Source organism: Mobula hypostoma, chromosome 5, assembly GCF_963921235.1.
Source record: "Mobula hypostoma chromosome 5, sMobHyp1.1, whole genome shotgun sequence".
NCBI lineage: Eukaryota > Metazoa > Chordata > Chondrichthyes > Myliobatiformes > Myliobatidae > Mobula > Mobula hypostoma.
In genome coordinates this window covers 2322623-2350187 of record NC_086101.1, presented here as the reverse complement: position 1 = coordinate 2350187, position 27565 = coordinate 2322623, and the positions used below count along the sequence as shown (strand labels likewise).

The following is a 27565-nucleotide window of genomic DNA, read 5'->3' as shown; positions in this document are numbered from 1 at the left end:
GCGATCGACGCCATTCAACTGATTGACAGTCCGGTTAAACAACGGATTGGTTTGCAGCCACCCAGGATGAATAATCAGTCACTTCAAAACTGCCAACAGCGGTCATGACATTGAAAAGCAAAGCATCTGAATTGGAAATAAAATCCTGGACCACACGTACCAGCGGGTCGGGTCATAAGGTGAAGGATCAACAGGTCGATGACCCTCCCCCCAACGCCGAAAAGGGCGGGTCTGTTTTCAGTTATTGATAGATATACTGGCCAATCAATAGATCAGAAACCGGCAGCGGCTTGAGATAGTCAGCGCAACCAGCCTATCGCCGGTCACTGCCGGGAGAAAACATATTGATTGACGTAATGACAGACCAATCGGACGTCAAGGCGTTGTGTTTTCCCTCTCGGCCGAGGGCGGGTCGCTCCGTATTGTTCAGTCATGGCGGCAGCTGCCGATGACAGGGAGAAGCGTCCTGGCGAGCCCGAGGCCCGGTCCCAGGCCCCAGGGTCGCCCCCGGGCGACAGGGCCAGCTTCGAATGCAACATATGCCTGGACACGGCCAGGGATGCGGTCATCAGTATGTGCGGACACCTCTTCTGGTGAGCGGGCCGGGAGGGAGGGGTACGGGGCTGGGAGGAGGTCGGTCCGGGGGAGGGAGCGGATCCCCGGACTGGAGCATGGGAGGGGAGGAAGGTAGGGGGCGGATCCCGGGGAGGGAGGGATGGAGGGGGCAGATCCCAGGAAGGAGGGGGGAGAGGGGGCAGATCCCGGGAAGGAGGGGGGAGAGGGGGCAGATCCTGGGAAGAGGGGGAGAGGGGGCAGATCCCGGGGAGGGAGGGATGGAGGGGGCAGATCCCAGGAAGGAGGGGGGAGAGGGGGCAGATACCGGGAAGGAGGGGGGAGAGGGGGCAGACCCCGGGAAGGAGGGGGGAGAGAGTGGGTGGAACCCGGGAAGGAAGTGGGGGGGGAGAGGGCAGGTCCCAGGAAGGGTGGTGGAGAGTGGGCGGATCCCAGGAAGGAGGGGGGGAGAGGGGGCAGATCCTGGGACGGGGGGGGAGAGGGAGGGATGGAGGGGGCAGATCCCAGGAAGGAGGGGAGAGAGAGTGGGCGGATCCCAGGAAGGAGAGGGGGAGAGGGGGCAGATCCCGGGAAGGAGGTGTGGGGGAGAGGGGGCAGATCCTGGGAAGGAGGTAGGGGGGAGAGGGGGCAGATTCCGGGAAGGAGGTTGGGGGGAGAGGGGGCAGATCCCGGGAAGGAGGGGGGAGAGAGGGGGCAGATCCCGGGAAGGAGGAGGGAAAGAGGGGGCAGATCCCGGGAAGGAGGAGGGAGAGGGGGCAGATCCCAGGAAGGGGGGGGAGAGGGGGAAGATCCCGGGAAGGAGGGGGGAGAGGGGGCAGATCCTGGGAAGAGGGGGAGAGGGAGCAGATCCCGGGGAGGGAGGGATGGAGGGGGCAGATCCCAGGAAGGAGGGGGGGAGAGGGGGCAGATCCTGGGAAGGGGGGGAGAGGGAGGGATGGAGGGGGCAGATCCCAGGAAGGAGGGGGGAGAGAGTGGGTGGAACCCGGGAAGGAAGTGGGGGGGAGAGGGGGCAGGTCCCAGGAAGGAGCGGGGAGAGAGTGGAGAGATCCTGGGGAGTGGTTTGAACCTGAGGAAAAGTAAGGAGGTCTGTTCTGGGGAAAGGGGGGTTATTTCCGGAGTTTCGATCTGGGGGGATCAATACTCGGTAGGGGAGAGGTCCAAGGGTGAGTCTCTGAGGGGGTGGTTCCTGGGGAGTGGAGCCGAGAGAGGTGAAGGACATCTCAGATTGGGTTGATGAAGACATGGGGATGTTGGGTTTAAGGTCTGTACAGGGGTGGGGGCTATCAGGTGGGGAGAGTGTCAGTGGATAATGGGTTGTCTGGGTTCAGGTAATCCTGGATGGGTGATTGGCGTGGTGGAGGTGGGCATGGGGTCCCAAGGAGGCAGGGTATTTCTGGGTGGGATAGACCCGAGGATGGAAGATATCTGGGTTGAGGTGATGCCAGAGGGGATGTCCTGGACTTGGAGTGGTGGGGGGGGGGTGGTTGGGCAATCTGTGTAGGAATTTGTGGTCCTGGGGGGGAGGATGTGTCTGGTTTAAGGCGATCCCATGCAGGGGAGATTCCAGATGGAGCTGAGGAGGGAGGGTGATCCTGGGAGGGGTGTGCTAACGGTGAGGGGAGAGAAGGAATGAGGTGTGTGTGTGACCTGCAGTTGGTCTTTGGAGGGGTTGGAGAACGGGAGTGTAGGGGTTGTCTTGTGGAAGGGCAGAGTAGAGCAAGTCCCAGAAGTGAGATCAGAACCGGGTTTAGTCTCACTGGCTTACGTTGTGAAATTTGTTGTTTTGTAGCAGCAGTACATAGTGTGTATGTATGTATATATGTGTGTGTATATATATATATACACACACACACGCCAGAAAGTTTGTTAAATTTTTGAATTTTCTCTCTTTCTGCGTAAATGTGACCTAAAATGTGATCAAATCTTCATGCGTCCTAAAACTAGATTAAAAGAAAGAACCCTATTAAACAAATAACACAAAAACATTATACTTGTCCATTTATTTACTGAGAAAAATGATCCAATATCACATGTGTTTGTTGGAAAAAGTTGCTTTCAGTAACTGGTGTGACCCCGTTGTACAGCAATAACTTCAGCTGAACGTTTCCGGTAACTGTTGATCACTGGCTTGGAGGAATTGTAGTCCATTCCTCCTTACAAAACTGTTTCCTCTCTGGAATGTGGGTGGGCTGCCTTACATGAACTACTAGCTTCAGGTCCTTCCACATTCCTATAGGATTAAGATCGGGACTTTGATTCAGCCATTCCAAATCACAAAATCTTCTTTTTAAACCATTCCGTTGTTGAGTTGCTCTTGTCTTTTGGATCATTGTCTGGTTGCATAATCTATCTTCTATTAAGCTTCAGATGATGGACAGCCACCCTGACATTCTCCTGTAAAATGTCTTGATACAATTTCGAAGTCATTGTTCCCTCAACAATTGTAAGCTGTCTGGATCCTGAGGCAAAAAACCAGCCCCAGTCCATGATACTCCTTCTACCAACCTTCCCACACTGTTAAGATGAGGTTTTGGTGTTGGTGTGCCTGACACTTTTTCCTCCAAACATTTCTGCCAAGAAGTTCAACTTCTGTCACATCTGCCCACTAAACATTGTCTCAGAAGCATTGTGGAACATCCAGGTGATCTTTTGCAAGTCTGAGACATGTAGCAGTGTTTCCTCTGTGTGTCCTTCTATGAACACCATTCTTGTTCAGTGTTTTACTCATAGTAGACACATGAACAAAGATCTTAGCAAGTGCTGGAGATTTCTTCAGGTCTTTTGCTGTAACCCTTGGGTTCTTTTCATCTCCTTCAACTTTGCATGTTCTGCTGTTGGTCTGATCTTTGCAGGGCGCCCACTCCTAGGGAAAGTAGTAATAGTACTGAGTTTCTTTCATTTGGAGACAATTTCTCTTATTGTGAACTGGTGAACACTTTAGATCAGGTCTTTAGAAACGCTTTGGTAACCTTTTCCAGCTTCATGCATCTCTACGATTCTTCCAAGGTCCCTTGAGAGTTGTTTTGATCAAGGCATGGTGCACAAACAGTTCTACAATGTCTATAAAAAGTATTCACTCCTCCCCTGGGAAGTTTTTATGTCTTATTGTTTTACAACATTGAATCACAGTGGATTTAATTTGGTTTTTTTTGACACTGATCAACAAAAAAATACTCTTCCTTGTCAAAGTGAAAACAGATCTTTACAAAATGATCTAAATTAATTACAAATATAAAAGACAATTGATTGCGTAAGTATTTACCCCCACCCCTTTAAGATGGCACACCATATCATCACTGGCACAGCCAATTGGTTTTAGAAGTCATATAATTATTTAAATGCTGATTTGTTTTTAGAGACCTGTGTGCAGTTAAGGTGTTTCAACTGATTGTAGTAAAAATACACTTGTATCTGGAAGGTCCATCTGCTGGAGAGTCAGTATCCTGGCAAAAACTACACCATGAAGACAAAATAACACTCTAAGCAACTGCACGAAAAGGTTATTGAAAACACAAGCCAGGAGATGGATACAAGAACATTCCCAAGTCACTGCGTATCCCTTGGAGCGCAGTTAAGTCACTCATCAAGAAATGGGAAGAATATTGCACAACTGTAAATCTGACTAGAGCAGGCCATCCTCAAAAACTGAGCGACCGTGCAAGAAGGGGACCAGTGAGGGAGGCCACTAAGAGACTTATCACAACTCCAAATGAGTTCCAGGAGTCATGATGTTGGACTTCGCCTCAAACCAGTCACTGCTCTTTGTGGTCTTTCTTCCAAAGATAGAGAGTGCTGATTCGTGGATGGGGTTGCAAAGGTATGACCATTGTTCTGTTGCAGTATCTCCTTGTGAGGAGGTAGTCATAGCACCCTGTACTGACTTGGCAAACTGGTCAGCCTTTTCTGACTGTTTCATCTCTGTTTTGTTGATGCGAGGTTTTCCAGTTTGTTTGGAGTGGTGGATTTTCTTCGGAAGTAGTTTGATCTTGCAGCATACTAAAGCATGATCCATATCGCAGTCTACACTGTGGTACGAGCGGGTGATCAGTACAGAGTTGATGGAAGAGCGCCTGGTGATGATCATGTCTAGTTGGTGCCAGTGTTCAGACCGTGGATGTCCCCATGAGACCTCGTACTGCAACTTTGTCTGAAAGTAGGGGTTTGTTACACAGTTACATGATAGTAGCAGAACTCCAGGAGACGTTGTCCATTGTCATTTATCTTGCCAATTCCAAAGTGGCCAAGACAAGACGGCCAGGAATCATTATCGGCTCCCACTCTGGCGTTGAAGTCACCAAGGAGGACGAAGTGCTCATCACTGGGAATATTCCTGACAACAGCTTCTAATTTGTCGTAGAACATGTCTTTTGCCTCAGAGGTGGAGTTCAAGGTAGGGGCATACACACTGACGAGAGTTACTGGGCCATGACTGGTGTGTAGGCGGAGAGTGATAAGTCGTTCTGATCCATTTCTGGTGGCTCCTCCATTACCCACTCCATGCTCGCGGGGCTCGTCTTGGTTCTTTTCCTGCCAGAAAAATGTGTAGTCCCTTTCCTTCAGTGTACCTGAATCCGTCAAACATGTTTCTTGTAGGGCAGCTATATCTACCTTGAGTCTTAGTAGCTCGTTGTTAATGACCGCTGTTTTTTGTGCATCTTCGATATCCTTGAGGTTTTGGTCAAGTCCAGTCATCACTGTGCGGACATTCCAACAGCCCAACTTGAGGGGTGTTGTCTTATTCGATTTGGGTGGAGTAGTTATGGTCAGCTGTTTGTGGAATAATCCATTTTCCCCATGCACCCAATGAGGAAGACTGACTGACTGAACTGTCTCCGTGGCCTGTGGCCGTCAGTACTCACCTCAACACTGAACTGTCTCTGTGGCAAAAAATTCCACAGATTCAGTGTTGTGATGAGTACTGACAGCCACAGAGGCAGGTCAGTTGTCTTTTCCTAGAAGTTTAGACATTTGTCTCAGTTTCTTTTCATTGTCTTAATATTTCTCTATCATTTTCTGTAACGGACTACTCCCCCCCCCCTTTGCCTAAGCACGCACCCATCTTGAACTTGAACCGCCTATCTTGAATTTACTATTCTGGGGGACTCAAACTGCCTGTCTTGAATTTACTATTCCCTTTGGGCCCCGTCAGTGGATTTTCCCCACCAAAATGAGGGAACAAACAGTCGTCAGAGAGCAGAGAGGAACCAGGGTTAAAGCTTACCTTGTGGGTCCGTTCGTCTCTGATTCACCCCAATGGTCCGTCCGTCCACTTATTCAATTTTGGCGAGGGGTCTGCCACGTATTAGAGGTGTATAAGATGATGAGAGGCATTGATCATGTGGATAGAAAAATAGAGGGCTATGGGTAAGCCTAGGTAGTTCTAAGGTAAGGACATGTTTGGCACAGCTTTGTGGGCCGAAGGGCCTGTACTGTGCTGTAGGTTTTCTATGTTTCTATATTGGGACCCTGCTCACAGCGCCAAGACGTCGATCTGCCTCTGTACCAGAGGCCTTTAGGTTCAAATCCAGGGAATAACTGTCAAACACAGTTTACTTAGAGGTACATACTGTTTATTAGCAAGCTTGCGTCCCCCTTGGCAACACAGAGTCTCCGCTCACTGCCTGAGAAAATCTGCAGCCAAGTGAGCCCAGGATACTGTTTGGAGCTGTTGATATGCATTGTTATCATATTTAGATAAGAGTAGACTGAGAAGCTTCTCCTGGAACAAACACTTTGTTCAGACATTATTCTCACAGCACGACTTGTCAAGCTGCCAATAAGTCAGTTAGGTTCTCGCCCTTCTAATTCTGCATATAATTCCTCATTAAGAGAGTGGTGAATCTGTGGAATTCTTTATCACAAGCAGCTTTGGAGGGCAAATCTTTATGTATATTTAAGGCAAAGTTTGATAGATTCTGGTTTGGTTAGGGCATATGGGATAAAGCAAAAGATTGGAGCTGAGAAGAAGATTGGATCAGCGATCCAGTGTGATTAGCATAATATGATTAGCAATATTCTGGGTCATATTGGTGACCAGTGGTGAGCCTCAGGGATCTGTTCTCAGATGTTTATAAATGACCTGGATGAGGAAGTGGAGGGATGGGTTAGTAAGTTTGCTGATGACACAAAGGTTGAAGGTGTTGTGGATAGTGTGGAGGGCTGTCAAGAGATTACAGTGGGACATGGATAGGATGCAAAATTGGGCTGAGAAGTGGCAGGTGGAGTTCAACCCAGATAAGTGTGAAGTGGTTCATTTTAGTAGGTCAAATATGATGGCAGAATATAGTATTAATGGTAAGACTCTTGGCAGTGTGGAGGATCAGAGGGATCTTGGGGTTTGAGTCCATAGGACGCTCAAAGCTGCTGTGCAGGTTGACTCTGCGATTAAGAAGGCATACGGTGCATTGGCCTTCATCAATCGTGGAATTGAATTTAGGAGCCGAGAGGTAATGTTGCAGCTCTATAGGACCCTGGTCAGACCCCACAGTTCTGGTCGTCTCACTACAGGAAGGATGGGAAACCATAGAAAGGGTGCAGAGAAGATTTACAAGGATGTTGCCTGGATTGGGGAGCATGTCTTGTGTTGTGTTCTGTGAACTCGGCCGTTTCTCCTTGGAGCGATGGAGGATGGGAGGTGACCTGACAGAGGTGTACAAGATAATGAGAGGCATTGATCGTATGGATAGTCAGAGGCTTTTTCCCAGGGCTGAAATGGCTAGCATGAGAGGGCAGGGTTTTAAGGTGCTTTGAAGTAGGTACAGAGGAGATATCAGGGGTAAGTTTTTTACGCAGGGAGTGGTGAGTGCATGGAATGGGCTTCTGCTGGCGGTGGTAGAGGTGGAAACGATAGGGTCTTGTAAGAGTCTCCTGGATGGATACATGGAGCTTAGAGAAATAGAGGGCTATGGGTAAGCCGAGGTAGTTCTAAGGTAAGGACATGTTCGGCACAGCTTTGTGGGCCAAAGGGTCTGTATTGTGCTGAATGTTTTCTATGTTTCTATGTCAAACCTGTTATTATTGCATCTTTCCAGAATCTGTCTCCCTATCTGCTCCTGGATGTCCCTGTTGCTATTGGGGTGTCTATAAAGCACAGCCAGAAAAGTAATTGACCCTTTCCTGTTCCGAACTTCCACCCACACAGACTGAGTGGACAATCCCTCCATGACTTCCTTGAGATTGGGTGTTGTGCATTGATCGGGAGAGCTGAAGGTTAAGGAACCCTCAGGGAATAGTGTTCACAATATGATTCAGTTCACTTTGAAATTTGAGAAGGAGAAATTAAATTCCGATGTGCCGGTATTTTGAATTGATTTGAATTGACTTTATTTCTTACACCCTTCGCGTACATGAGGAGTAAAAATCTTTACATTACGTATCCAACTAAATGTGCATTGTGCAATCATAGTAATTTATAATAATTTATAATCAATAGAACAGTCAGTGTAATACAGAGTACACTCAAATCAGCGTGAGTTCATCAGTCTGATGGCCTGGTGGAAGAATCTGTCCCGGAGCCTGATGGTCCTGGCTTTTATGCTGCGGTACCGCTTCCCGGATGGTAGCAGCTGGAACAGTTTGTGGTTGGGGTGACTCGGGTCCCCAGTGATCCTGCGGACCCTTTTTTACACACCTGTCTTTCTAGATGCCCTGGATAGTGGGAAGTTCACATCTACAGATGTGCTAGGCTGTCAGCACCACTCTCTGCAGAGACCTGTGATTGAGGGAGGTACAGTTCCTATACTAGGCAGTGATGCAGCCAGTCAGGATGCTCTCAGTTGTGCCCCTGTAGAAAGTTCTCAGGATTTGGGGGCCCGTACCAAACTTCCTCAATTGTCTGAGGTGAAAGAAGCACTGTTGTGCCTTTTTCACCACACAGCTGGTGTGTACAGACCACGTGAGGTCCTCGGTGATGTGGATGCTGAGGAACTTAAAGCTGTTTACCCTCTCAACCCCAGAGCCATTGATGTCAATAGGGATTAGCCCATCTCCATTCCTCCTGTAATCTACAACCAGCTCCTTTGTTTTTGTGACATTGAGGGAGAGGTTGTTTTCTTGACACCGCTGTGTCAGAGAGATGACTTCTCCCCTGTAGGCCACCTCATTATTGTTTGAGATGAGGGCAATCAATGTAGTGTTGTCAGCAAATTTAATTAGCAAATTGGAGCTGTGGAAGGTGATACAGTCTTGGGTATACAGGGAGTAAAGGAGGGGACTCAGTACGCAGCCCTGAGAGTCTCCTGTATTGAGAGTCAGAGGGGTGGAGGTGAGGGAGCATGAGTGGGGAACTGGCTAAGGTTGACTGGGAAGGGACACTAGCAGAAAGGACAGCAGAACAACAATAGCTGGAGTTTATGCGAAAAGTGAGGGAAGTGCAAGACAGATATATTCCAAATAAGAAGCAATTTTCAAATGGAAGAAGGACACAACCGTGGCTGACAAGTGAAGTCAGAGCCAACGTAAAAGCAAAAGAGAGGGCATTCAAGGAAGCCAGAGCTAGTGGGAAGATAAAGGATTGGGAATCTTTTAAAAACTTGCAGAAGGTGACTAAGAGGCTCATTAGGAAGGAAAAGGTGAATTATGAGAGGAAGATGGTGACTGATATCAAAGAAGGTACTAAAAGCTTTTTTAAGTATATAAAGGGTAAAAGAGAGTCGAGGATAGATATAGGACTAATACAAAATGATGCTTAAGATATTCTAATGAGAGATGCAGAGATGGCAGAGGAACTGAATGTGTATTTTGCATCAGTCTTCACAGTGGAAGACATTTGCAGTACACCGGACATTCAAGAGTGTCAGGGAAGTGAAGTTTGTGCAGTGAAAATTACGACTGAGAAGGTGCTCAGGGAGCTTAATTATCTGAGGGTGGATAAATCTCCTGGACCTGTTGCACCCTTAGGTTCTGAAGCAAATAGTTAGAGAGATTGCGGAGGCATTAACAATGATCTTTCAAGAATGGGCAGATTCTGACATTGTACCAGATGACTGGAAAATGTTACTCCGCTATTTAAGAAGGGTGGGAGTCAGCAGAAAGGAAACTATAGACCTGTTAGCCTGACATCAGTGGTTAGGAAGTTGTTGGAATCGATTGTTAGGGATGAGATTACGGAGTACCTGGAGGCACATGACAAGATAGGCCAAAGCCAGCCTGGCTTCCTGAAAGGAAAATCCTGCCTGATTAACTTCCTGCAATTTTTTGAGGAAATTACAAGATGCAATAGTTGTGGTATACTTGGATTTTGACAAGGTGCCGCACATGAGGCTGCTTAGCAAGATAAGAGCCCATGGAATTACAGGGAAGTTACTAGCCTGGGTGGAGCATTGGCTGATCGCCAGAAAACAGAGAGTGGGAATAAAGGGATCCTATTCTGGCTGGCTGCCAGTTACCAGTGGAGTTCCACAGGGGTCAGTGTTGGGACTGCTGCTTATTACGATGTATGTCAGTGATTTGGACTATAGTGTTAATAGGTTTGTGGCTAAATTTGCTGATGATACACAGATAGGTGGAGGAGCAGGTAGTGTTGAGGAAACAGAGAGCCTGCAGAGAGACTTAGATAGTTTAGGGGAATGGGCAAAGAAGTGGTAAATGTTGGAAAGTGTATGGTCATGCACTTAGGTAGAAGAAATAAATGGGCAGACTATTATTTAGATGGGGTGAGAATTCAAAATGCAGAGATGCAAAGGGACTTGGGAGCCCTAAAGGTTAACCTCCAGGTTGAGTTGGTGGTGAAGAAGGCAAATGCAATGTTGGCATTCATTTCTAGAGATATAGAATATAAGAGCAGGGATGTGATGTTGAGGCTCTATAAGGCTCGTGAGACCACACTTGGAGTATTTTGTGCAGTTTTGGGCTCCTTATTTTAGAAAGTATATACTGACATTGGAGAGGATTCAAAGAAGATTCACGAGAATGATTCCTGGAATGAAAGGGTTACCGTATGAGGAACGTCTGGTAGCTCTTGGGCTGTATTCCCTGGAGTTCAGGAGAATGAGGGGGGAATCTCATAGAAACATTCTGAATGATAAAAGGCCTGAACAGATTAGATATGGCAAGGTTACTTCCCATGGTAGGGGAGTCTAGGACAAGCGGGCACGACGATGCAGAGAAATTACGTTAGTGGGAGGACTGAATCTGGTAAATCTGTGGAATTTGTTGTCACGAGTGGCTGTGGAAGCTAAGTCATTGGGTGCATTTAAGGCAGAGATAGATAGGTTCTTGATTAGCCAGGACATTAAAGCGTTTGGGGGAAAGGCAGGACAATGGGGATGACTGGAAGAATTGGATCAGCCCATGATTGAATGGCATAGCAGACTCGATGGGCCGAATGGCCTACTTGTGCTCCTATATCTTATGGTCTATACTATCTGTGCCTCTCATAATCACATAAACCTCTCTCAGATCTCCCCTCAGCCACTGGCGCTCCAGAGCAAACCAAAGTTTGTCCAGCTACTCATGATAGCACGGGTTCTCTGATGCAGTCAGCATCCTGGTAGACCTCCTCTGCACCCTCCCCAGAGCCTACGCATCCTTCCTGTCTCGGGGCGAGCAGACTGAATGGCTTTTACCTGTTAAGCGTGTGTCACACACAAAACCACCATTTATTACTGTAAATTATGATAAGAATGCATCAGACTGGCACAAGAAGAGGGCAGAATAGAGCCACTGTGCTCACAGGTTCACACATCTGATGGTGGAGGGGAAGGAGCTGTTCTGGAAACATTGAGTGAGCATCTTCAGGCTTGTGTACCTCCTCGCTGAGAGGAAGACGTGTCAGGGGTGGGGAGAGAGGGTGTAGCATTTTCCAGTCCTGCCCACTGGCGTCGCCATGTAGGTGTGCACGTTCATTGCCTGCCCACGACGCCCTCCCGGTTGGGGTCAGTCATGGGAATTGCTTCCCAGTTCTCGGTGTTGATGGGGCAGCACCGGCTGTCGGTGTGCACGTCAGGATAGTACGATGTGGGGGGCAGGCTGTTGCTCACGCAGCAGGCTTCCCCTCTCCCCACAGCTGATCAACCCAAAGGAACGGCAGAGGCCAAACAGTTTGGCACCAGTGGCGTTGCAGGGGTTGCCAGTCAGCGTTGAACAACGTACGACTGCCTTAGGGACTCCAGCTCCAGAATTTTCCTCAGGTTAACCGCAAGGCAGCGGAGATCTGAGATTGGAGTTTTCCCTCTGGATGCAGCTGCCAACCATGACTGAGGAGCCCATCCGCCCGGTGACTGGTTTTAAGGCATCAGGAACCCGCCTTTGCACCTTCTCCTGTCGGTAGAAATTGTTCCACCGTGTTTAATACCTGAGCCAAGTGTAAAGGCCTGGAGCTGGACTTGATTGTCAGAGGCTAGTTGAGACACATGTCATTGGCAGCATTGAACAGGTAGTGGGAGCTTGTGCCCACGACCACCCCCGGCTATAAGGAAGCAGTCTCCACTGTACAGGGAGGGGGACAGAGTGTGTCTGGACCCATGCCGAGGTGCCCCAGTGGATCTCTGCATCTGTGATCCCTGGGGATGACTTGGGAGCCTGCATTAGTGTGGGAGAGAGGGGGTTTACGAGGAATATGCCAGGGCTTGAGATGCACCATCAAGGGGAGAGGTCCCTGTTGGGTGTGGGCGGCTGAGGAGTAAAGGAATCTGAAGACGGGTTTGGTGGCTGTCACTCCCAAAGCCGTCTGGGTCTGTTGCTGGGGTGGGGTGGGACTGTCAGTGACTGGTGGTGCCAGAGAGCAGCTGGGTGAGGGGCTGCTTCCTGAGATTAATTCTCTCTTCCTCTCCCTCTGTCGTCACTGACTGTGGGTGGGGGGGGGGAATATCACTGACTGTTGTGGGCTTGGGGGTGTGTGTACCCCAGGGGTCAGGGATCAATACACAGTGGGGAGAGTACGCCCAGAGGATCAGGGTCACCATGTGGTGCGGACTGTGTGTGTGTGTGTGTGTGTGTGTGTGTGTGTGTGTGTGTGAGTGAGAGAGAGAGAGAGAGAGAGAGATTTGGGCCGTCGGAGAGGAGTGAATGTGTGTGTGTGTGTGAGAGAGAGAGAGATTTGGGCCGTCGGGGAGGAGTGTATATGTCGGAGTTGGGGGCTTGTCTCTGCACAATCTTGCTGCCTGACATTAACTCTGTCCACCTGTTTTTTCTCTCACCCCCATGCCCTGCTCGATGTACCAGCTGGCCCTGTCTCCACCAGGTAAGCCCATGTCTGGAGTATTGCCCGCTCCCCTCGCCCGCTCTGTACCCCCCTCGCCCCCCTCTCTCCCACCCGCGCCCGCCATCTCCCCCCTTGTCCTGCTCGGGGGGTGGTGGTTTGGGGAGGGGAATGATGGTGAGATGGGATGGGTGGGGCTGGTGAGATCCTTTGGGGGGTGGAGGGGAATGACAGAGAGACAGGGGAGGAGACAGGTGAGGGGTGAGACCCTTAGCAGTAGTGGGGGAGGAGAATGACGGAGAGATCGGGATGAGTGTCGGGGGGTGGGGAATGACGGAGAGACGGGGGACGGGTGGGGTTGTGAGACCCTCGGGGGGGAGGGGAATGACGGAGAGACGGGGACGAGTGGAGTTGTGAGACCCTCGGGGGGGTAATGACAGAGAGACAGGGGATGGGTGGGTGGAGGGGAATGACGGAGAGATCGGGATGAGTGTCGGGGGGTGGGGAATGACGAAGAGACGGGGGACAGGTGGGTTGTGAGACCCTCGGGGGGGGGAGGGAAATGACGGAGAGACGGGGGACGGGTGGGTTGTGAGACCCTCGGGGGGGGTGGGGAATGACGGAGAGATGGGGGATGGGTGGGTGGAGGGGAATGACGAAGAGACGGGGGACAGGTGGGTTGTGAGACCCTCGGGGGGGAGGGAAATGACGGAGAGACGGGGGACGGGTGGGTTGTGAGACCCTCGGGGGGGGGAATGACGGAGAGATGGGAGATGGGTAGGTGGAGGGGAATGATGGAGAGACGGGGGACGGGTGGGTTGTGAGACCCTCGGGAGCAGGGAGTAGTGAGAGGAATGACTGGGTGGGGGTGAGATTGTTGAGGAGTTTGGAGTGAAGGTGAGGTTTCTGGGTGACAGACGAGGATGGAGCTGGGGACAGGAGAGATGAGAGCTGTTGGGATGACCAGACTGGGGAGGGGTTGTTTTCCCTTCTGGAGCTAGTCTGCAAGCCAGTATTGTGTGGCTTGTGTGTGTCGGTAGGAGGGGAATTGGCCAGTGAGATGTGGGCTGACCTGAGACATGCAAGGGAGAATCAGGTGGGGTGAGTTGTGGGTGTAGTGTGCAGGCAGAAGGATCTGCCCCAACTTTAACCCCTACCTCAAACTCTGTGCCCGACCCCCTTCCTCTCTCCCCAAACCCAAGGCCTTTAATCCTGTGACCCCTAACGTTTGACCGTCTCCATGACATGCTCATCACTGACCCCTACCTTAACCTCTGTCCACTTCCATGACCCTCTGCCCAACTGCAGCCTGTCACGTTGACTCTGCCACAGTTTCTAAGCCCTATCCCCTCTGCCTCCCCCCCCAGTGGTTGGAGACGAGACCTGATCGACAGGAGTGTCCCGTCTGCAAAGCGGGCATCAGCGCGGAGAAAGTCATCCCGTTGTACGGGCGCGGGGGCAACAGTCAAGAGGACCCCAGGTAGGAGTGAGTTACCATGAGGGGGAGGGGGAGGTGTGAGTGACTGATGGGAGAACCTTCCGGCTGCAAGGTAGAGATGTGAGCAGTGGCCAGAAAGTGTGGCCCTGGAACGATAATTGGCTCATGCTGTATGTTTGGGAAGAAGAGTTGTCCTCAGTGGTGTCAGGATAACTGCTGTTTGCATTATAACTACAGGATAACTGCAGTTCACTTTATAACTACAGGGTAACTGCTGTTTGCATTATAACTACAGGGTAACTGCTGTTTGCATTATAACTACAGGATAACTGCAGTTCACATTATAACTACAGGGTAACTGCTGTTTGCATTATAACTACAGGGTAACTGCTGTTTGCATTATAACTACAGGATAACTGCAGTTCACATTATAACTACAGGATAACTGCAGTTAACATAATTACAGGATAACTGCAGTGCGCATTGTAACTACGGGATATCGATGGTTAACATAACTACAAGATAACTGCAGTGCGCATTATAACTACGGGATATCGATGGTTAACATAACTACAAGATAACTGCAGTGCGCATTATAACTGCGGGATGTCTGCAGTGCACGTTCTAACTACAGGATAACTGTAGTTCGCATTATAACTACAGTGTGCAGAGGAGATTTACAAGGATGTTGCCTGGATTGGGGAGCATGCCTTATGAGAACAGGTTGATTGAATTTGGCCTTTTCTCCTTGGAGCGATGGAGGATGAGAGGTGACCTGGTAGAGGTGTATAAGATGATGAGAGGCATTGATCGTGTGGATAGTCAGAGGCTTTTTCCCCAGGGCTGAAATGGTTGCCACAAGAGGACACAGGTTTAAGGTGCTGGGGAGTAGGTACAGAGGAGATGTCAGGGGTAAGTTGTTCCCACAGAGAGTTGTGGGTGTGGGGAGCATCCTGCCATCAGTGGTGGTAGAGACGGGACACAGAGACTCGTGGCACATGGACGATGGAAAATGGAGGGCTGTGGAGGAGGGGGGAGGGTTAGATTGATCTGAGAGGAGGTTAGGGACAACACATTGTGGGCTGAAGGGCCTTGGTCTGCTGTTGTATTTTTTTACCAGAGGCTGAGGGCTGTCTGCTGTGGGCACAGCTCCCAGCTGTGGTAGACCTGGTTGCCGGGGTGAGGGGTGCTTACGGATCACCAACCCCCACTCCCTGCCTCTTGTCCCTGAAGTGAGGGAGCTGGCCAATGGCACAGAAGAGAATCCCACTCACTCCGAGGATCCGTAGGGTCTGGGATTTTGGAATGGGAACCACTGGATAAACGCCTTCTCTCCTCCACAGGCTGAAGACCCCACCCAGACCCCAGGGACAGAGGACGGATCCCGGACATAGAGGGGTAACACTCCTTCAACATCCTCTTGCGTCCCATGTAAAACCTGTGGGGTAACCGTATCCGGAAGTGCCCCCACCCTCCCTCACAAGACCACTGAGGCTGACAGGCCCTCCCGGTGGGGCGGGGGTGTTAAATGTACCCTGATTATAGTCATCTCCAGGGGGGTTTCTAACTGTGAGCATCTCCCAGGAGATGTTCTGACTGTAATCTGACTGTGAACGTCTCCCAGGTGTTGTTCAGACTGTACCCTGACTGTGAACGTCCCTCAGATGGTGTTGTGACTGTGAACGTCTCCCAGGGCATGTTCTGACTGTACCCTGAAGGCTGATTTATACTTGTGTGTACTAACTTACGTGGCAGCCTACGCAAGTGGGCTACACTGTTGTGAGCATTTATACTTGTGCGTTGGTGTGTCTGCGTCACTTTGCAATTCACCACCAAAACGCTAGTTGGCGGTGGGGTTTCTATGCCACTGTGTTGAAACTCAACACGAAGAAACTCAAACTGCAAACTGAAGGAGGGTGAATTTTCTGTGCTTGTCCGGCCACTGAGAGACATGGACGAGGAAATGCATTTCAAACATTTTCGGATGTCGGCAGGTAGATTTGACGATTTGGTTCATCATCTCCAACCATTTACTTCGCATCAGTGTACACACAGTATACTCAGAGACTGGCAATCACCATTCGAGTTTTAGCTTCAGGTGGAAGTCAACAGGCTGTAGCAGCTAGCTACAAACTGGCGTCAAGCACAGGATCCTCCATAATTTCGGAGGTCTGTAAAGCTTTATGGAAAGCATTTCAGCCAGAGTTCCTTCCCTGCCCTTCAGTCGCCCAATGGGAAGCTATAGCAGCGCAGGAGGAAATACGATGCTACCAAGCGGACCCATCACAGTTGTTCGGTCTGTGTCGCCGTGACGCATATTTTGGGAGAGGTGAGCGTTAGGCATATGGCGTAGGGTTGGCAAAGAGTACAGCGTAGGGTACGCGGCTACACTGTACCAGCAGCATACATTTAGATTTTTTTTGGATTATGAGGACACTCAGTCCTCGTTTATTGTCATTTAGAAATACATGCATTAAAAATGATACAATGTTCCTCCAGAAAGATATCACAGAAACACAGGACAAACCAAGACTAACTGACAAAACCACATCATTACAACATATAGTTACAACAGTGCAAAGCAATACCGTAATCTGATAAAGAGCAGACCATGGGCATGGTAAAAAAAAGTCTCAAAGTCTCTATAGCCCCATCATCTCACGCAGACCGTAAAAGGGAGAAACTCTCCCTGCCATGAACCTCCAAGCGCCGCAAACTTGCTGTTGCATTGGAAGCACCCGACTCTGAGTGTTTGAGCCTCCGACCAGTCCTCCGACACTGAGCACCGAGAGCTATCCTCTGTCGAGCGCTTCGACCCCATCCCGGCCGCCGAGCAACAAGCAAAGCCGAGGACTCGGGGCCTTCCCCTCCGGAGATTCTGGATCGCACAGTAGCAGCAGCAGTGAAACAGGCATTTCAGAAGTTTCACCAAATGTTCCTCCGCACTCTCACGTCTGTCTCCATCAAATCAGGATTGTGCACGGCACCCTACTTGACAGATAACAGAAATCACCACCGGAGTGGCCGCTGCGAGCTGCGTCACACCGCCATCTTCTCCTGCCTTTTGACGCACAAGTATAAATCAGCCTTGACTATGAATGTCTCCCAGGGGATGTTCTGACTGTTAACATCTCCCAGGGATGTTCTGACTGTACTCTGACTGTGAACGTCTCCCAGGGGATGTTCTGACTGTGAACGTCTCCCGGGGATGTTCTGACTGTGATCATCTGCTTAGGTGATGTTCTGACTGTACTCTGACTGTGATCATCTCCCAGGGGATGATCTGACTGTGATCATCTGCTTAGGTGAAGTTCTGACTGTACTCTGACTGTGATCATCTCCCAGGGGATGTTCTGACTGACCATTTTCTAGGTGATTTTCTAACTACAGTGGCACCCCTGGTCAAAATCTCTGTTACTGTGAATAGCTAAGTGAGTAAAAGATGACCTGATTTCCAAAAGGCATAAGGATAAAGATGACACATTTCTTTAATATTTTAAGCAAGATTACTTTTTTATTTCCATCTTTTACAGTTTCAGAATAACAAAGAAGGAAAAGTTTGGGCACCCTGCATGGCAGTACTTAGTAACACCCCCTTTGGCAAGTACCACAGCTTGTAAATGCTTTCTGTAGCCAGCTAAGAGTCTTTCAATTCTTGTTTGGGGGATTTTCGCCCATTCTTCCTTGCAAAAAGGCTTCCAGTTCTGTGAGATTCTTAGGCTGTCTTGCATGCACTGCTCGTTTGAGGTCTATCCACAGATTTTCGATGATGTTTAGGTCAGGGGACTGTGAGGGCCATGGCAAAACCTTCAGCTTGCACCTCCTGAGGTAGTCCATTTTGGATTTTGAGGTGTGTTTAGGATCATTATCGTGTTGTAGAAGCCATCCTCTTTTCATCTTCGGCTTTTTTACAGACTGTGTGATGTTTGCTTCCAGAACTTGCTGGTATTTAATTGTATTTATTCTTCCCTCTACCAGTGAAATGTTTCCCGTGCTACTGGCTGCAACACAAGCCCAAAGCATGATCGATCCACCCCCGTGCAGAACAGTTGGAGAGGTGTTCTTTTCATGAAATTCTGCTCCCTTTTTTCTCCAAACATGCCTTTGCTCATTGTGGCCAAAAAGTTCTATTTTAACTTCATCAGTCCACAGGACTTGTTTCCAAAATGTATCAGGCTTGTTTAGATGTTCCTTTGCAAACTTCTGACGCTGAATTTTGTGGTGAGGACCCGGTAAAGGTTTTCTTCTGATGACTCTTCCATGAAGGTCATATTTGTGCAGGTGTCACTACACAGTAGAACAGTGAACCACCACTCCAGAGTCTGCTAAATCTTCCTGAAGGTCTTTTGCAGTCAAAAGGGGGTTTTGATTTGCCTTTCTAGCAATCCTCTGAGTAGTTCTCTCAGAAAGATTTCTTGGTCTTCCAGACCTCAACTTGACCTCCACCGTTCCTGTTAACTGCCATTGCTTAATTACATTATGAACTGAGGAAACAGCTACCTGAAAATGCTTTGCTATCTTCTTATAGCCTTCTCCTGCTTTGTGGGCATCACTTATTTTAATTTTCAGAGTGCTAGGCAGCTGCTTAGAGGAGCCGATGGCTACTGATTGTTGGGACAAGGTTTGAGGAGTCAGGGTATTTATAAAGCTTTGAAATTTGCATTACCTGGCCTTTCCTAACGATGACTGTGAACAAGCCATAGCCCTAACAAACTAATTAAGGTCAGAGACCTTGGTAGCAGTTATCTGAGAGTTCAAATCTCTTGGGGTGCCCAAACTTTTGCATGGTGCTCCTTTCCTTTTTTCCACTCTAAAATTGTACAGAACAAAAATAATACACTAATCTTGCTTAAAATGTTGAAAAGAATATTTCATCTTTAACTTTATGACTTTTGGAGGTCAGTTCATCTTCAACTCCCTTAACTATTCACAGTAACAGAAATTTTGATCAGGGGTGCCCAAACTTTTGCATACCACTGTATAATCTGATTGTGAACCTATCCCAGGTGATGCTCTGATTGTGAACATCTCCCTGGTGATGTTCTGACTGGGAACGTCTCCCGGGTGATGTTCTGACTGTGAACTTCTTCCAGGGGATGTTCTGACTGTACCCTGACTGTGAACGTCTCCCGGGTGATGTTCTGACTCTGAACGTCTCCCGGGTGATGTTCTGACTGTGAACTTCTTCCAGGTGATTTTCTGACTGTACCCTGACTGTGAACATCTCCCGGGTGATGTTCTGACTGTGAACGTCTCCCGGGTGATGTTCTGACTGTGAACATCTCCCAGGTGATTTTCTGACTGTACCTTGACTGTGAACATTTCCCGGGTGATGTTTTGACTGTGAACTTCTTCCAGGGGATGTTCTGACTGTACCCTGACTGTGAACATCTCCCTGGTGATGTTCTGACTGTGAACATCTCCCTGGTGATGTTCTGACTGTGAACGTCTCCCGGGTGATGTTCTGACTGTGAACGTCTCCCAGGTGATTTTCTGACTGTACCCTGACTGTGAACGTCTCCCGGGTGATATTCTGACTGTGAACGTCTCCCAGGTGATTTTCTGACTGTACCCTGACTGTGAACGTTTCCCGGGTGATGTTCTGACTGCATTCTGGCAAATGTCTCCCAGGTGTCATTCTGACTGTACTGTGACTGTGAACATCTCCCATATGATACTCTAGCTGTACCTTGACTGTTAACGTCTCCCAGGGGTACCCCGACTGTGAACATCTCCCAGCTGTTGTTATCCTAGTCTCCTGATCTCTCTGAAACCGTCCAGTCCCTATATCCCCCCCCCCCCCGGTCTCTGTGAAACCCTCCAGTCCCTATATCCCCTCCCCCCCAGTCTCTGTGAAACCCTCCAGTCCCTATATCCCCCCCGATCTCTGTGAAACCCCCCAGCCCCTATATCCCCCTCCCCGATCTCTGTGAAACCCCCCAGCCCCTATATCCACCCCCCCCGATCTCTGTGAAACCCTCCAGCCCCTATATCCCCCTCCCCGGTCTCTGTGAAACCCCCCAGTCCCTAGATTTCCCCCCCCCATTCTCTATGAAACCCTCCAGTCCCTATATCCCCCCGCCCCCCGGTCTCTGTGAAACCCTCCAGTCCCTATTCCCCCCCCCCCGCCGATCTCTGTGAAACCCTCCAGTCCCTAGATCCCACCCCCCCCGATCTCTGTGAAATCCTCCAGTTCCTGTATCCCCCCCCCCGGTCTCTGTGAAACCCTCCAGTCCCTATATCCCCCCCCCCCCCCCGGTCTCTGTGAAACCCTCCGGCCCCTAGATTCTCCCCCATTCTCTGTGAAACCCCCCAGCCCCTATATCCGCCCCACCGGTCTCTGTGAAACCCCCTGGTCCCTAGATCCCCCCCCGATCTCTGTGAAACCCTCCAGTCCCTATATCCCCCCTCCCCCCGGTCTCTGTGAAACCCCCCAGCCCCTATATCCACCCCCCCGGTCTCTGTGAAACCCTCCAGTCCCTATATCCCCCCCCGATCTCTGTGAAACCCCCCAGCCCCTATATCCCCCTCCCCGATCTCTGTGAAACCCCCCCAGCCCCTATATCCCCTCCCCCCGGTCTCTGTGAAACCCTCCGGCCCCTAGAATCCCCCCCATTCTCTGTGAAACCCTCCAGTCCCTATATCCCCCCCCGCCCCCGGTCTCTGTGAAACCCTCCAGCCCCTATATCCACCCCCCCCTCCGGTCTCTGTGAAACCCCCCAGCCCCTATATCCACCCCCCCCCCGGCCTCTGTGAAACCCCCCGGTCCCTAGATCCCCCCCTCCCCCGATCTCTGTGAAACCCTCCAGCCCCTATATCCCCCTCCCCGGTCTCTGTGAAACCCCCCAGTCCCTAGATTTCCCCCCCCATTCTCTATGAAACCCTCCAGTCCCTATATCCCCCCGGTCTCTGTGAAACCCTCCAGTCCCTATTCCCCCCCCCGCCGATCTCTGTGAAACCCTCCAGTCCCTAGATCCCACCCCCCCCCGATCTCTGTGAAATCCTCCAGTTCCTGTATCCCCCCCCCCCCCCGGTCTCTGTGAAACCCTCCAGCCCCTACAGCACCTACCCCGTCTTGATCATCACTTCCTTCCCCTGCATCGAACCCGTCTCTGACACAGAGTGTCATCTCCATCCCTGCTCCTGGTCCCTCCGAGCCGTTGCCTCTCACTGTCTCTGATATCCCCCCAGGGCTTTGGTGACACTGGTTTCCACCTGTCGTTTGGGATCGGAGCATTTCCCTTTGGGTTCTTCACCACTGTCTTCAACTCCACCCACAACCCGCACAACGGAGGTGTGTGCCGGGCAAAGGGGGGTTTGGGGAGGCAATTGTGGACGGGGGATTCGGGGAGGGGATGTGGACAGGGAAGGGGATTCGGGAGGGGACGACGGACGGGGATTTGGGGAGGGGAATCGGACGGGGAAGGGGATTCGGAAAGGGGAATCAGACGGGGAAGGGGGTTCAGGGAGGGGAATCGGACGGGTAAGGGGATTTGGGAAGGGGAATCGGACAGGGAAGGGGATTCGGGGAGGAGGAATGGGACGGGGAAGGGGATTCGGGGAGGAGAATCGGACGGGGAAGGGGATTCGGACGGGGAAGGAGTTTCGGGGAGCGGAAGTGGATGGGGAAGGGGATTCGGGGAGGGGAATCGGACGGGGAAGGGGATTCGGGGAGGGGAATCGGACGGGGAAGGGGATTCGGGGAGGGGAATCGTACAGGGAAGGGGGTTCGGGGAGGGAAATCGGACGGGGAAGGGGGTTCGGGGAGGGGGATGGGACGGGGAAGGGGATTCGGGGAGGGGACGGCGGAAGGGGAAGGGGTTGGCGGACGGGGAAGGGGATTCGGAGAGGGGAATCGGACGGGGAAGGGGATTCGGGGAGGGGACGGCGGACAGGAAAGGGGATTCGGGAGGGGACGACGGACAGGGATTTGGGGAGGGGAATCGGACAGGGAAGGGGATTCGGGGAGGGGGAATGGGACGGGGAAGGGGATTCAGGGAGGAGAATCGGACGGGGAAGGAGTTTCGGGGAGCGGAATTGGACGGGGAAGGGGATTCGGGGAGGGGAATTGGACGGGGAAGGGGATTCGGGGAGGGGAATCGGACGGGGAAGGGGATTCGGGGAGGATAATCGGGCGGGGAAGGAGTTTCGGGGAGGATAATCGGGCGGGGAAGGGGATTCGGGGAGGGGAATCGGACGGGGAAGGGGAGTCGGGGAGGGGACGGTGGACGGGGAAGGGGATTCGGGGAGGAGAATCCGATGGGGAAGGGGTTTCGGGGAGGGGAATTGGACGGGGAAGGGGATTTGGGGAGGGGAATCGGACGGGGAAGGGGATTCAGGGAGGGGGATGGGACGGGGAAGGGGATTCGGGGAGGGGAATCGGACGGGGAAGGGGATTCGGGGAGGGGAATCGGATGGGTAAGGGGTTTCGGGGAGGGGAATCGGACGGTGAAGGGGATTCGGGGAGGGGAATCGGACGGGGAAGGGGATTCGGGGAGGGGAATCGGATGGGGAAGGGGTTTCAGGGAGGGGAATCGGACAGGGAAGGGGATTCGGGGAGGGGAATCATGCGGGGAAGGGGATTCGGGGAGGGGACGGTGGACGGGGAAGGGGATTCGGGGAGGGGAATCGGACGGGGGAGGGGATTCGGGAAGGGGAATCAGATGGGGGAGGGGAATCGGAAGGGGAAGGAGTTTCGGGGAGGGGAATGTGACGGGGAAGGGGGTTCGGGGAGGGGAATCGGACGGGGAAGGGGATTCGGGGAGGGGACGGTGGATGGGGAAGGGGATTCGGGGAGGGGAATCGGACGGGGAAGGGGATTCAGGGAGGGGAATCGGACGGGGAAGGGGATTCGGGGAGGGGAATCGGACGGGGAAGGGGATTCGGGGAGGGGAATCGGACGGGGAAGGGAATTTGGGGAGGGGAATCGGACGGGGAAGGGGATTCGGGGAGGGGGATGGGACGGGGAAGGGGATTCGGGGAGGGGAATCGGACGGGGAAGGGGATTCGGGGAGGGGAATTGGATGGGGAAGGGGTTTCGGGGAGGGGAATCGGACGGGGAAGGGGATTCGGGGAGGGGAATCAAGCGGGGAAGGGGATTCGGGGAGGGGACGGTGGACGGGGAAGGGGTTTCGGGGAGGGGATTCGGACGGGGAAGGGGATTCGGGGAGGAGATTCGGACGGGGAAGGGGATTCGGGGAGGGGAATCGGACGGGGAAGCGGATTCGGGGAGGGGAATCAGACGGGGAAGGGGTTTCGGGGAGGGGAATCGGACGGGGAAGGGGTTTCGGGGAGGGGATTCAGACGGGGAAGGGGATTCGGGGAGGGGGATGGGACGGGGAAGGGGATTCGGGGAGGGGACAGGGGTTCGGGGAGGGGACGGGGGATTCGGGTAGGCGAATTGGACGGGGAAGGGGTTTCGGGGATGGGAGTCGGACGGGGGAGGGGAATTGGATGGGGAAGGGGTTTTGGGGAGGGGAGTCGGACGGGGGAGGAGAATTGGACGGGGAAGCGGATTCGGGAAGGGGATTCGGGGAGGGGGTTCAGGGAGGGGAATCAGACGGGGAAGGGGATTCGGGGAGGGGAATCGGACGGGGAAGGGGATTCGGTGAGGGGAATCGGATGGGGAAGGGGTTTCGGGGAGGGGAATCGGACGGGGAAGGGGATTCGGGGAGGGGAATCAGGCGGGGAAGGGGATTCGGGGAGGGGACGGTGGACGGGGAAGGGGTTTCGGGGAGGGGAATCGGATGGGGAAGGGGATTCGGGGAGGGGAATCGGACGGGGGAGGGGATTCGGGAAGGGGAATCGGATGGGGAGGGGAATCGGAAGGGGAAGGGGTTTCGAGGAGGGGAATGTGACGGGGAAGGGGGTTCGGGGAGGGGAATCGGACGGGGAAGGGGATTCGGGGAGGGGACGGTGGACGGGGAAGGGGATTCGGGGAGGGGAATCGGACGGGGAAGGGGATTCGGGGAGGGGAATCGGACGGGGAAGGGGATTCGGGGAGGGGAATCGGACGGGGAAGGGGTTTCGGGGAGGGGAATCGGACGGGGAAGCGGATTCGGGGAGGGGAATCAGATGGGGAAGGGGTTTGGGGGAGGGGAATCGGACGGGGAAGGGGTTTCGGGGAGGGGATTCAGACGGGGAAGGGGATTCGGGGAGGGGGATGGGACGGGGAAGGGGATTCAGGGAGGGGACAGGGGTTCGGGGAGGGGACGGGGGATTCGGGTAGGCGAATTGGACGGGGAAGGGGTTTCGGGGATGGGAGTCGGACGGGGGAGGGGAATTGGACGGGGAAGGGGTTTTGGGGAGGGGATTCGGGGAGGGGGTTCAGGGAGGGGAATCAGACGGGGAAGGGGATTCGGGGAGGGGAATCGGACGGGGAAGTGGATTCGGGGAGGGGAATCGGATGGGGAAGGGGTTTCGGGGAGGGGAATCGGACGGGGAAGGGGATTCGGGGAGGGGAATCAGGCGGGGAAGGGGATTCGGGGAGGGGACGGTGGACGGGGAAGGGGTTTCGGGAAGGGGATTCGGACGGGGAAGGGGATTCGGGGAGGGGATTCGGACGGGGAAGGGGATTCGGGGAGGGGAATCGGACGGGGAAGGGGGTTCGGGGAGGGGGATGGGACGGGGAAGGGGATTCGGGGAGGGGAATCGAACGGGGGAGGGGATTCGGGAAGGGGAATCGGATGGGGGAGGGGAATCGGAAGGGGAAGGGGTTTCGGGGAGGGGAATGTGATGGGGAAGGGGGTTCGGGGAGGGGAATCAGACGGGGAAGGGGTTTCGGGGAGGGGAATCGGACGGGGAAGCGGATTCGGGGAGGGGAATCGGACGGGGAAGGGGTTTCGGGGAGGGGAATCGGACGGGGAAGGGGTTTCGGGGAGGGGATTCGGACGGGGAAGGGGATTCGGGGAGGGGGATGGGACGGGGAAGGGGATTCGGGGAGGGGACAGGGGATTCGGGTAGGCGAATTGGACGGGGAAGGGGTTTCGGGGATGGGAGTCGGACGGGGGAGGGGAATTGGACAGGGAAGGGGTTTGGGGGAGGGGAGTCGGACGGGGGAGGAGAATTGGACGGGGAAGCGGATTCGGGAAGGGGATTCGGGGAGGGGTTCAGGGAGGGGAATCAGACGGGGAAGGGGATTCGGGGAGGGGAATCGGACGGGGAAGGGGATTCGGGGAGGGTAATGGGACGAGGAAGGGGATTCGGGGTGGGGAATCGGCGGGGAAGGGGATTCGGGGAGGGGAATCGGACGGGGAAGGGGATTCGGGGAGGGGAATCGGACGGGGAAGGGGATTCGGGGAGGGGAATCGGACGGGGAAGGGGAATCGGGCGGGGAAGGGGATTCGGGGAGGGGAATCGGGCGGGGAAGGGGATTCGGGGAGGAGAATCGGGCGGGGAAGGGGATTCGGGGAGGGGACGGCGGATTCGGGGAGGGCACTTGCGGGTTGTTGTATGGTGGAGAGGGGGTTTGTAAATGGGGATTTGGATTTGGTACAGGCATTCGGGTGGGTGTTGTGTGATGGAGAGAGGGTTTGTGAAAGGGGATTTGGGTTAGGGTTAGGGTGGGTGTTTTATGGTGGAGAGGAGGTTTGTGAAAAGGAGATGCGGATTTGGGATGGTATTTCAGGGGAGTGTTTTGTGATCGAGAGAGGGTTTGTGAAAGGGGCTTTGGATTTGGGACGGGCATTCGGGTGGGGGGGCAAGTCACCTCTGGGGCAGAGGTGAATTGTGGATGGGAGGGAGATTTGTGCAGACGTTCTGGGAATGGAGAGGGGAGCTTGTAGAGAGGAAGGGAGATTTGTGCAGACGTTCTGGGAATGGAGAGGGGAGTTTGTAGAGAGGAAGGGAGATTTGTGCAGACGTTCTGGGAATGGAGAGGGGAGTTTGTAGAGAGGAAGGGAGATTTGTGCAGACGCTCTGGGAATGGAGAGGGGAGTTTGTAGAGAGGAAGGGAGATTTGTGCAGACGTTCTGGGAATGGAGAGGGGAGTTTGTAGAGAGGAAGGGAGATTTGCACAGACGTTCTGGGAATGGAGAGGGGAGTTTGTAGAGAGGAAGGGAGATTTGTGCAGATGTTCTGGGAATGGAGAGGGGAGTTTGTAGAGAGGAATGCAGATTTGGGACAGGCGTTTGGGGAGATTGTTTTGGAATGGAGAGGGATATTTGTGGGGGGTGATGTGGATTTGGGACAGGTGATCGGGAGAAGTGTTTGGTGGAAGGAGGGTTCGTGAATGGGGAAGTGAATTTGGGACAGGTGTTCGGCAAAAGTGTTCTCTGGTCGAGAGGGTTTGTGGAGGGGGTTGCTGATTTGGGGAGATTGTTTTAGAATGGAGAGGGATATTTGTAGGGGGTGATGTGGACTTGGGACAGGCGTTCTGGGGAAGTCTTGTGGCAGAGAGGAGGTTTATGTATGGGGAAGTGGATAAGTGTTTATGTCTTTTTGAAGTGGAACAGTGTTTAGATAATAGGGAGGAGTTTTGGGGCAGGCTGCTTGTGCAAGGATGTTTTGCGAAGGGTTTTGGGGAGTGGTTAGTGTTTTGGGGAGAGGTGTATGGTGGTGGGAGGTGTAGGATTGGGGTTATCTGATGGGGAGGGTTTGTGAAGTGAGAGGGGGTTGGGAGGGGTGGGACGGTTTTGTAAGAAGGAGAGTGGGATTGTGTAAGAGGGCAGGAAGATTGGGGAGGTGGTGGACTTTGTGGGTGTTTGGAGTTTTGGGGAAAGGTTTGAGGAGGGTACTGGGGAGGGTACTGAGGAGGGTACTGGGGAGGGTACTGAGGAGGGTACTGGGGAGTGGTTTAATGTGGGGTGTTTTGGGGAAAGGTTTGAGGAGGGTACTGGGGTGGTACTGGGGAGTGGTTTAATGTGGAGTGTTTTGGGGAAAGGTTTGAGGAGGGTACTGGGGAGTGGTTTAATGTGGAGTGTTTTGGGGAAAGGTTTGAGGAGGGTACTGGGGTAGTACTGGGGAGGGTACTGGGGAGTGGTTTAATGTGGAGTGTTTTGGGGAAAGGTTTGAGGAGGGTACTGGGGTGGTACTGGGGAGGGTACTGGGGAGTGGTTTAATGTGGGGTGTTTTGGGGAAAGGTTTGAGGAGGGTACTGGGGTGGGGAGTGGTTTAACATGGGGTGTTTTGGGGGGTGCTGGGAATGGACCCCCTTGATAGGCTGCTGATTCTGTGTTACCCTCCCTGCCCTCGCAGAGCGTGGATACGATCACCCCGCCAGTGACTGGGACTCCTTCCTCGGGGCCAATCGCGGAGCCGCCAGCAACAATAACTGGGACTCCCTCTTCCTCTTTATCGCTGTCTTCTTCTTCTTCTGGCTGCTCAGCGTCTGAGCTGCTTCCCCTGGGGTGGGGGTGCGCGGGGTAGACTGCTGGATTACCCCGCTGTGGATCAATAAAGACTTGGCCTATTCCTCA

At 52.7% G+C, this 27565-nt stretch overlaps 1 protein-coding gene across 1 annotated transcript; it reads left to right on the top strand.

Annotated features, from left to right (window-relative positions):
- Positions 1 to 387: 387 nt before the first annotated feature.
- rnf5 (ring finger protein 5) lies at positions 388 to 27565 on the top strand. Its single transcript, XM_063047860.1, has 6 exons — positions 388 to 593; positions 12736 to 12754; positions 14080 to 14192; positions 15494 to 15548; positions 21342 to 21444; positions 27345 to 27565. The coding sequence occupies exons 1-6, from the start codon at positions 433 to 435 to the stop codon at positions 27479 to 27481; spliced, it is 588 nt and encodes a 195-aa protein (XP_062903930.1). The 5' UTR covers positions 388 to 432; the 3' UTR covers positions 27482 to 27565.

Bases quoted from the DNA above. Each gene is read 5' to 3' on its own strand.
- rnf5 (XM_063047860.1), top strand. From the start codon at position 433: ATGGCGGCAGCTGCCGATGACAGGGAGAAGCGTCCTGGCGAGCCCGAG. The intron at 14,193-15,493 runs GTAGGAGTGAGT...TCTCCTCCACAG, and splicing joins AACAGTCAAGAGGACCCCAG to GCTGAAGACCCCACCCAGAC. The intron at 21,445-27,344 runs GTGTGTGCCGGG...CTGCCCTCGCAG, and splicing joins CCACAACCCGCACAACGGAG to AGCGTGGATACGATCACCCC.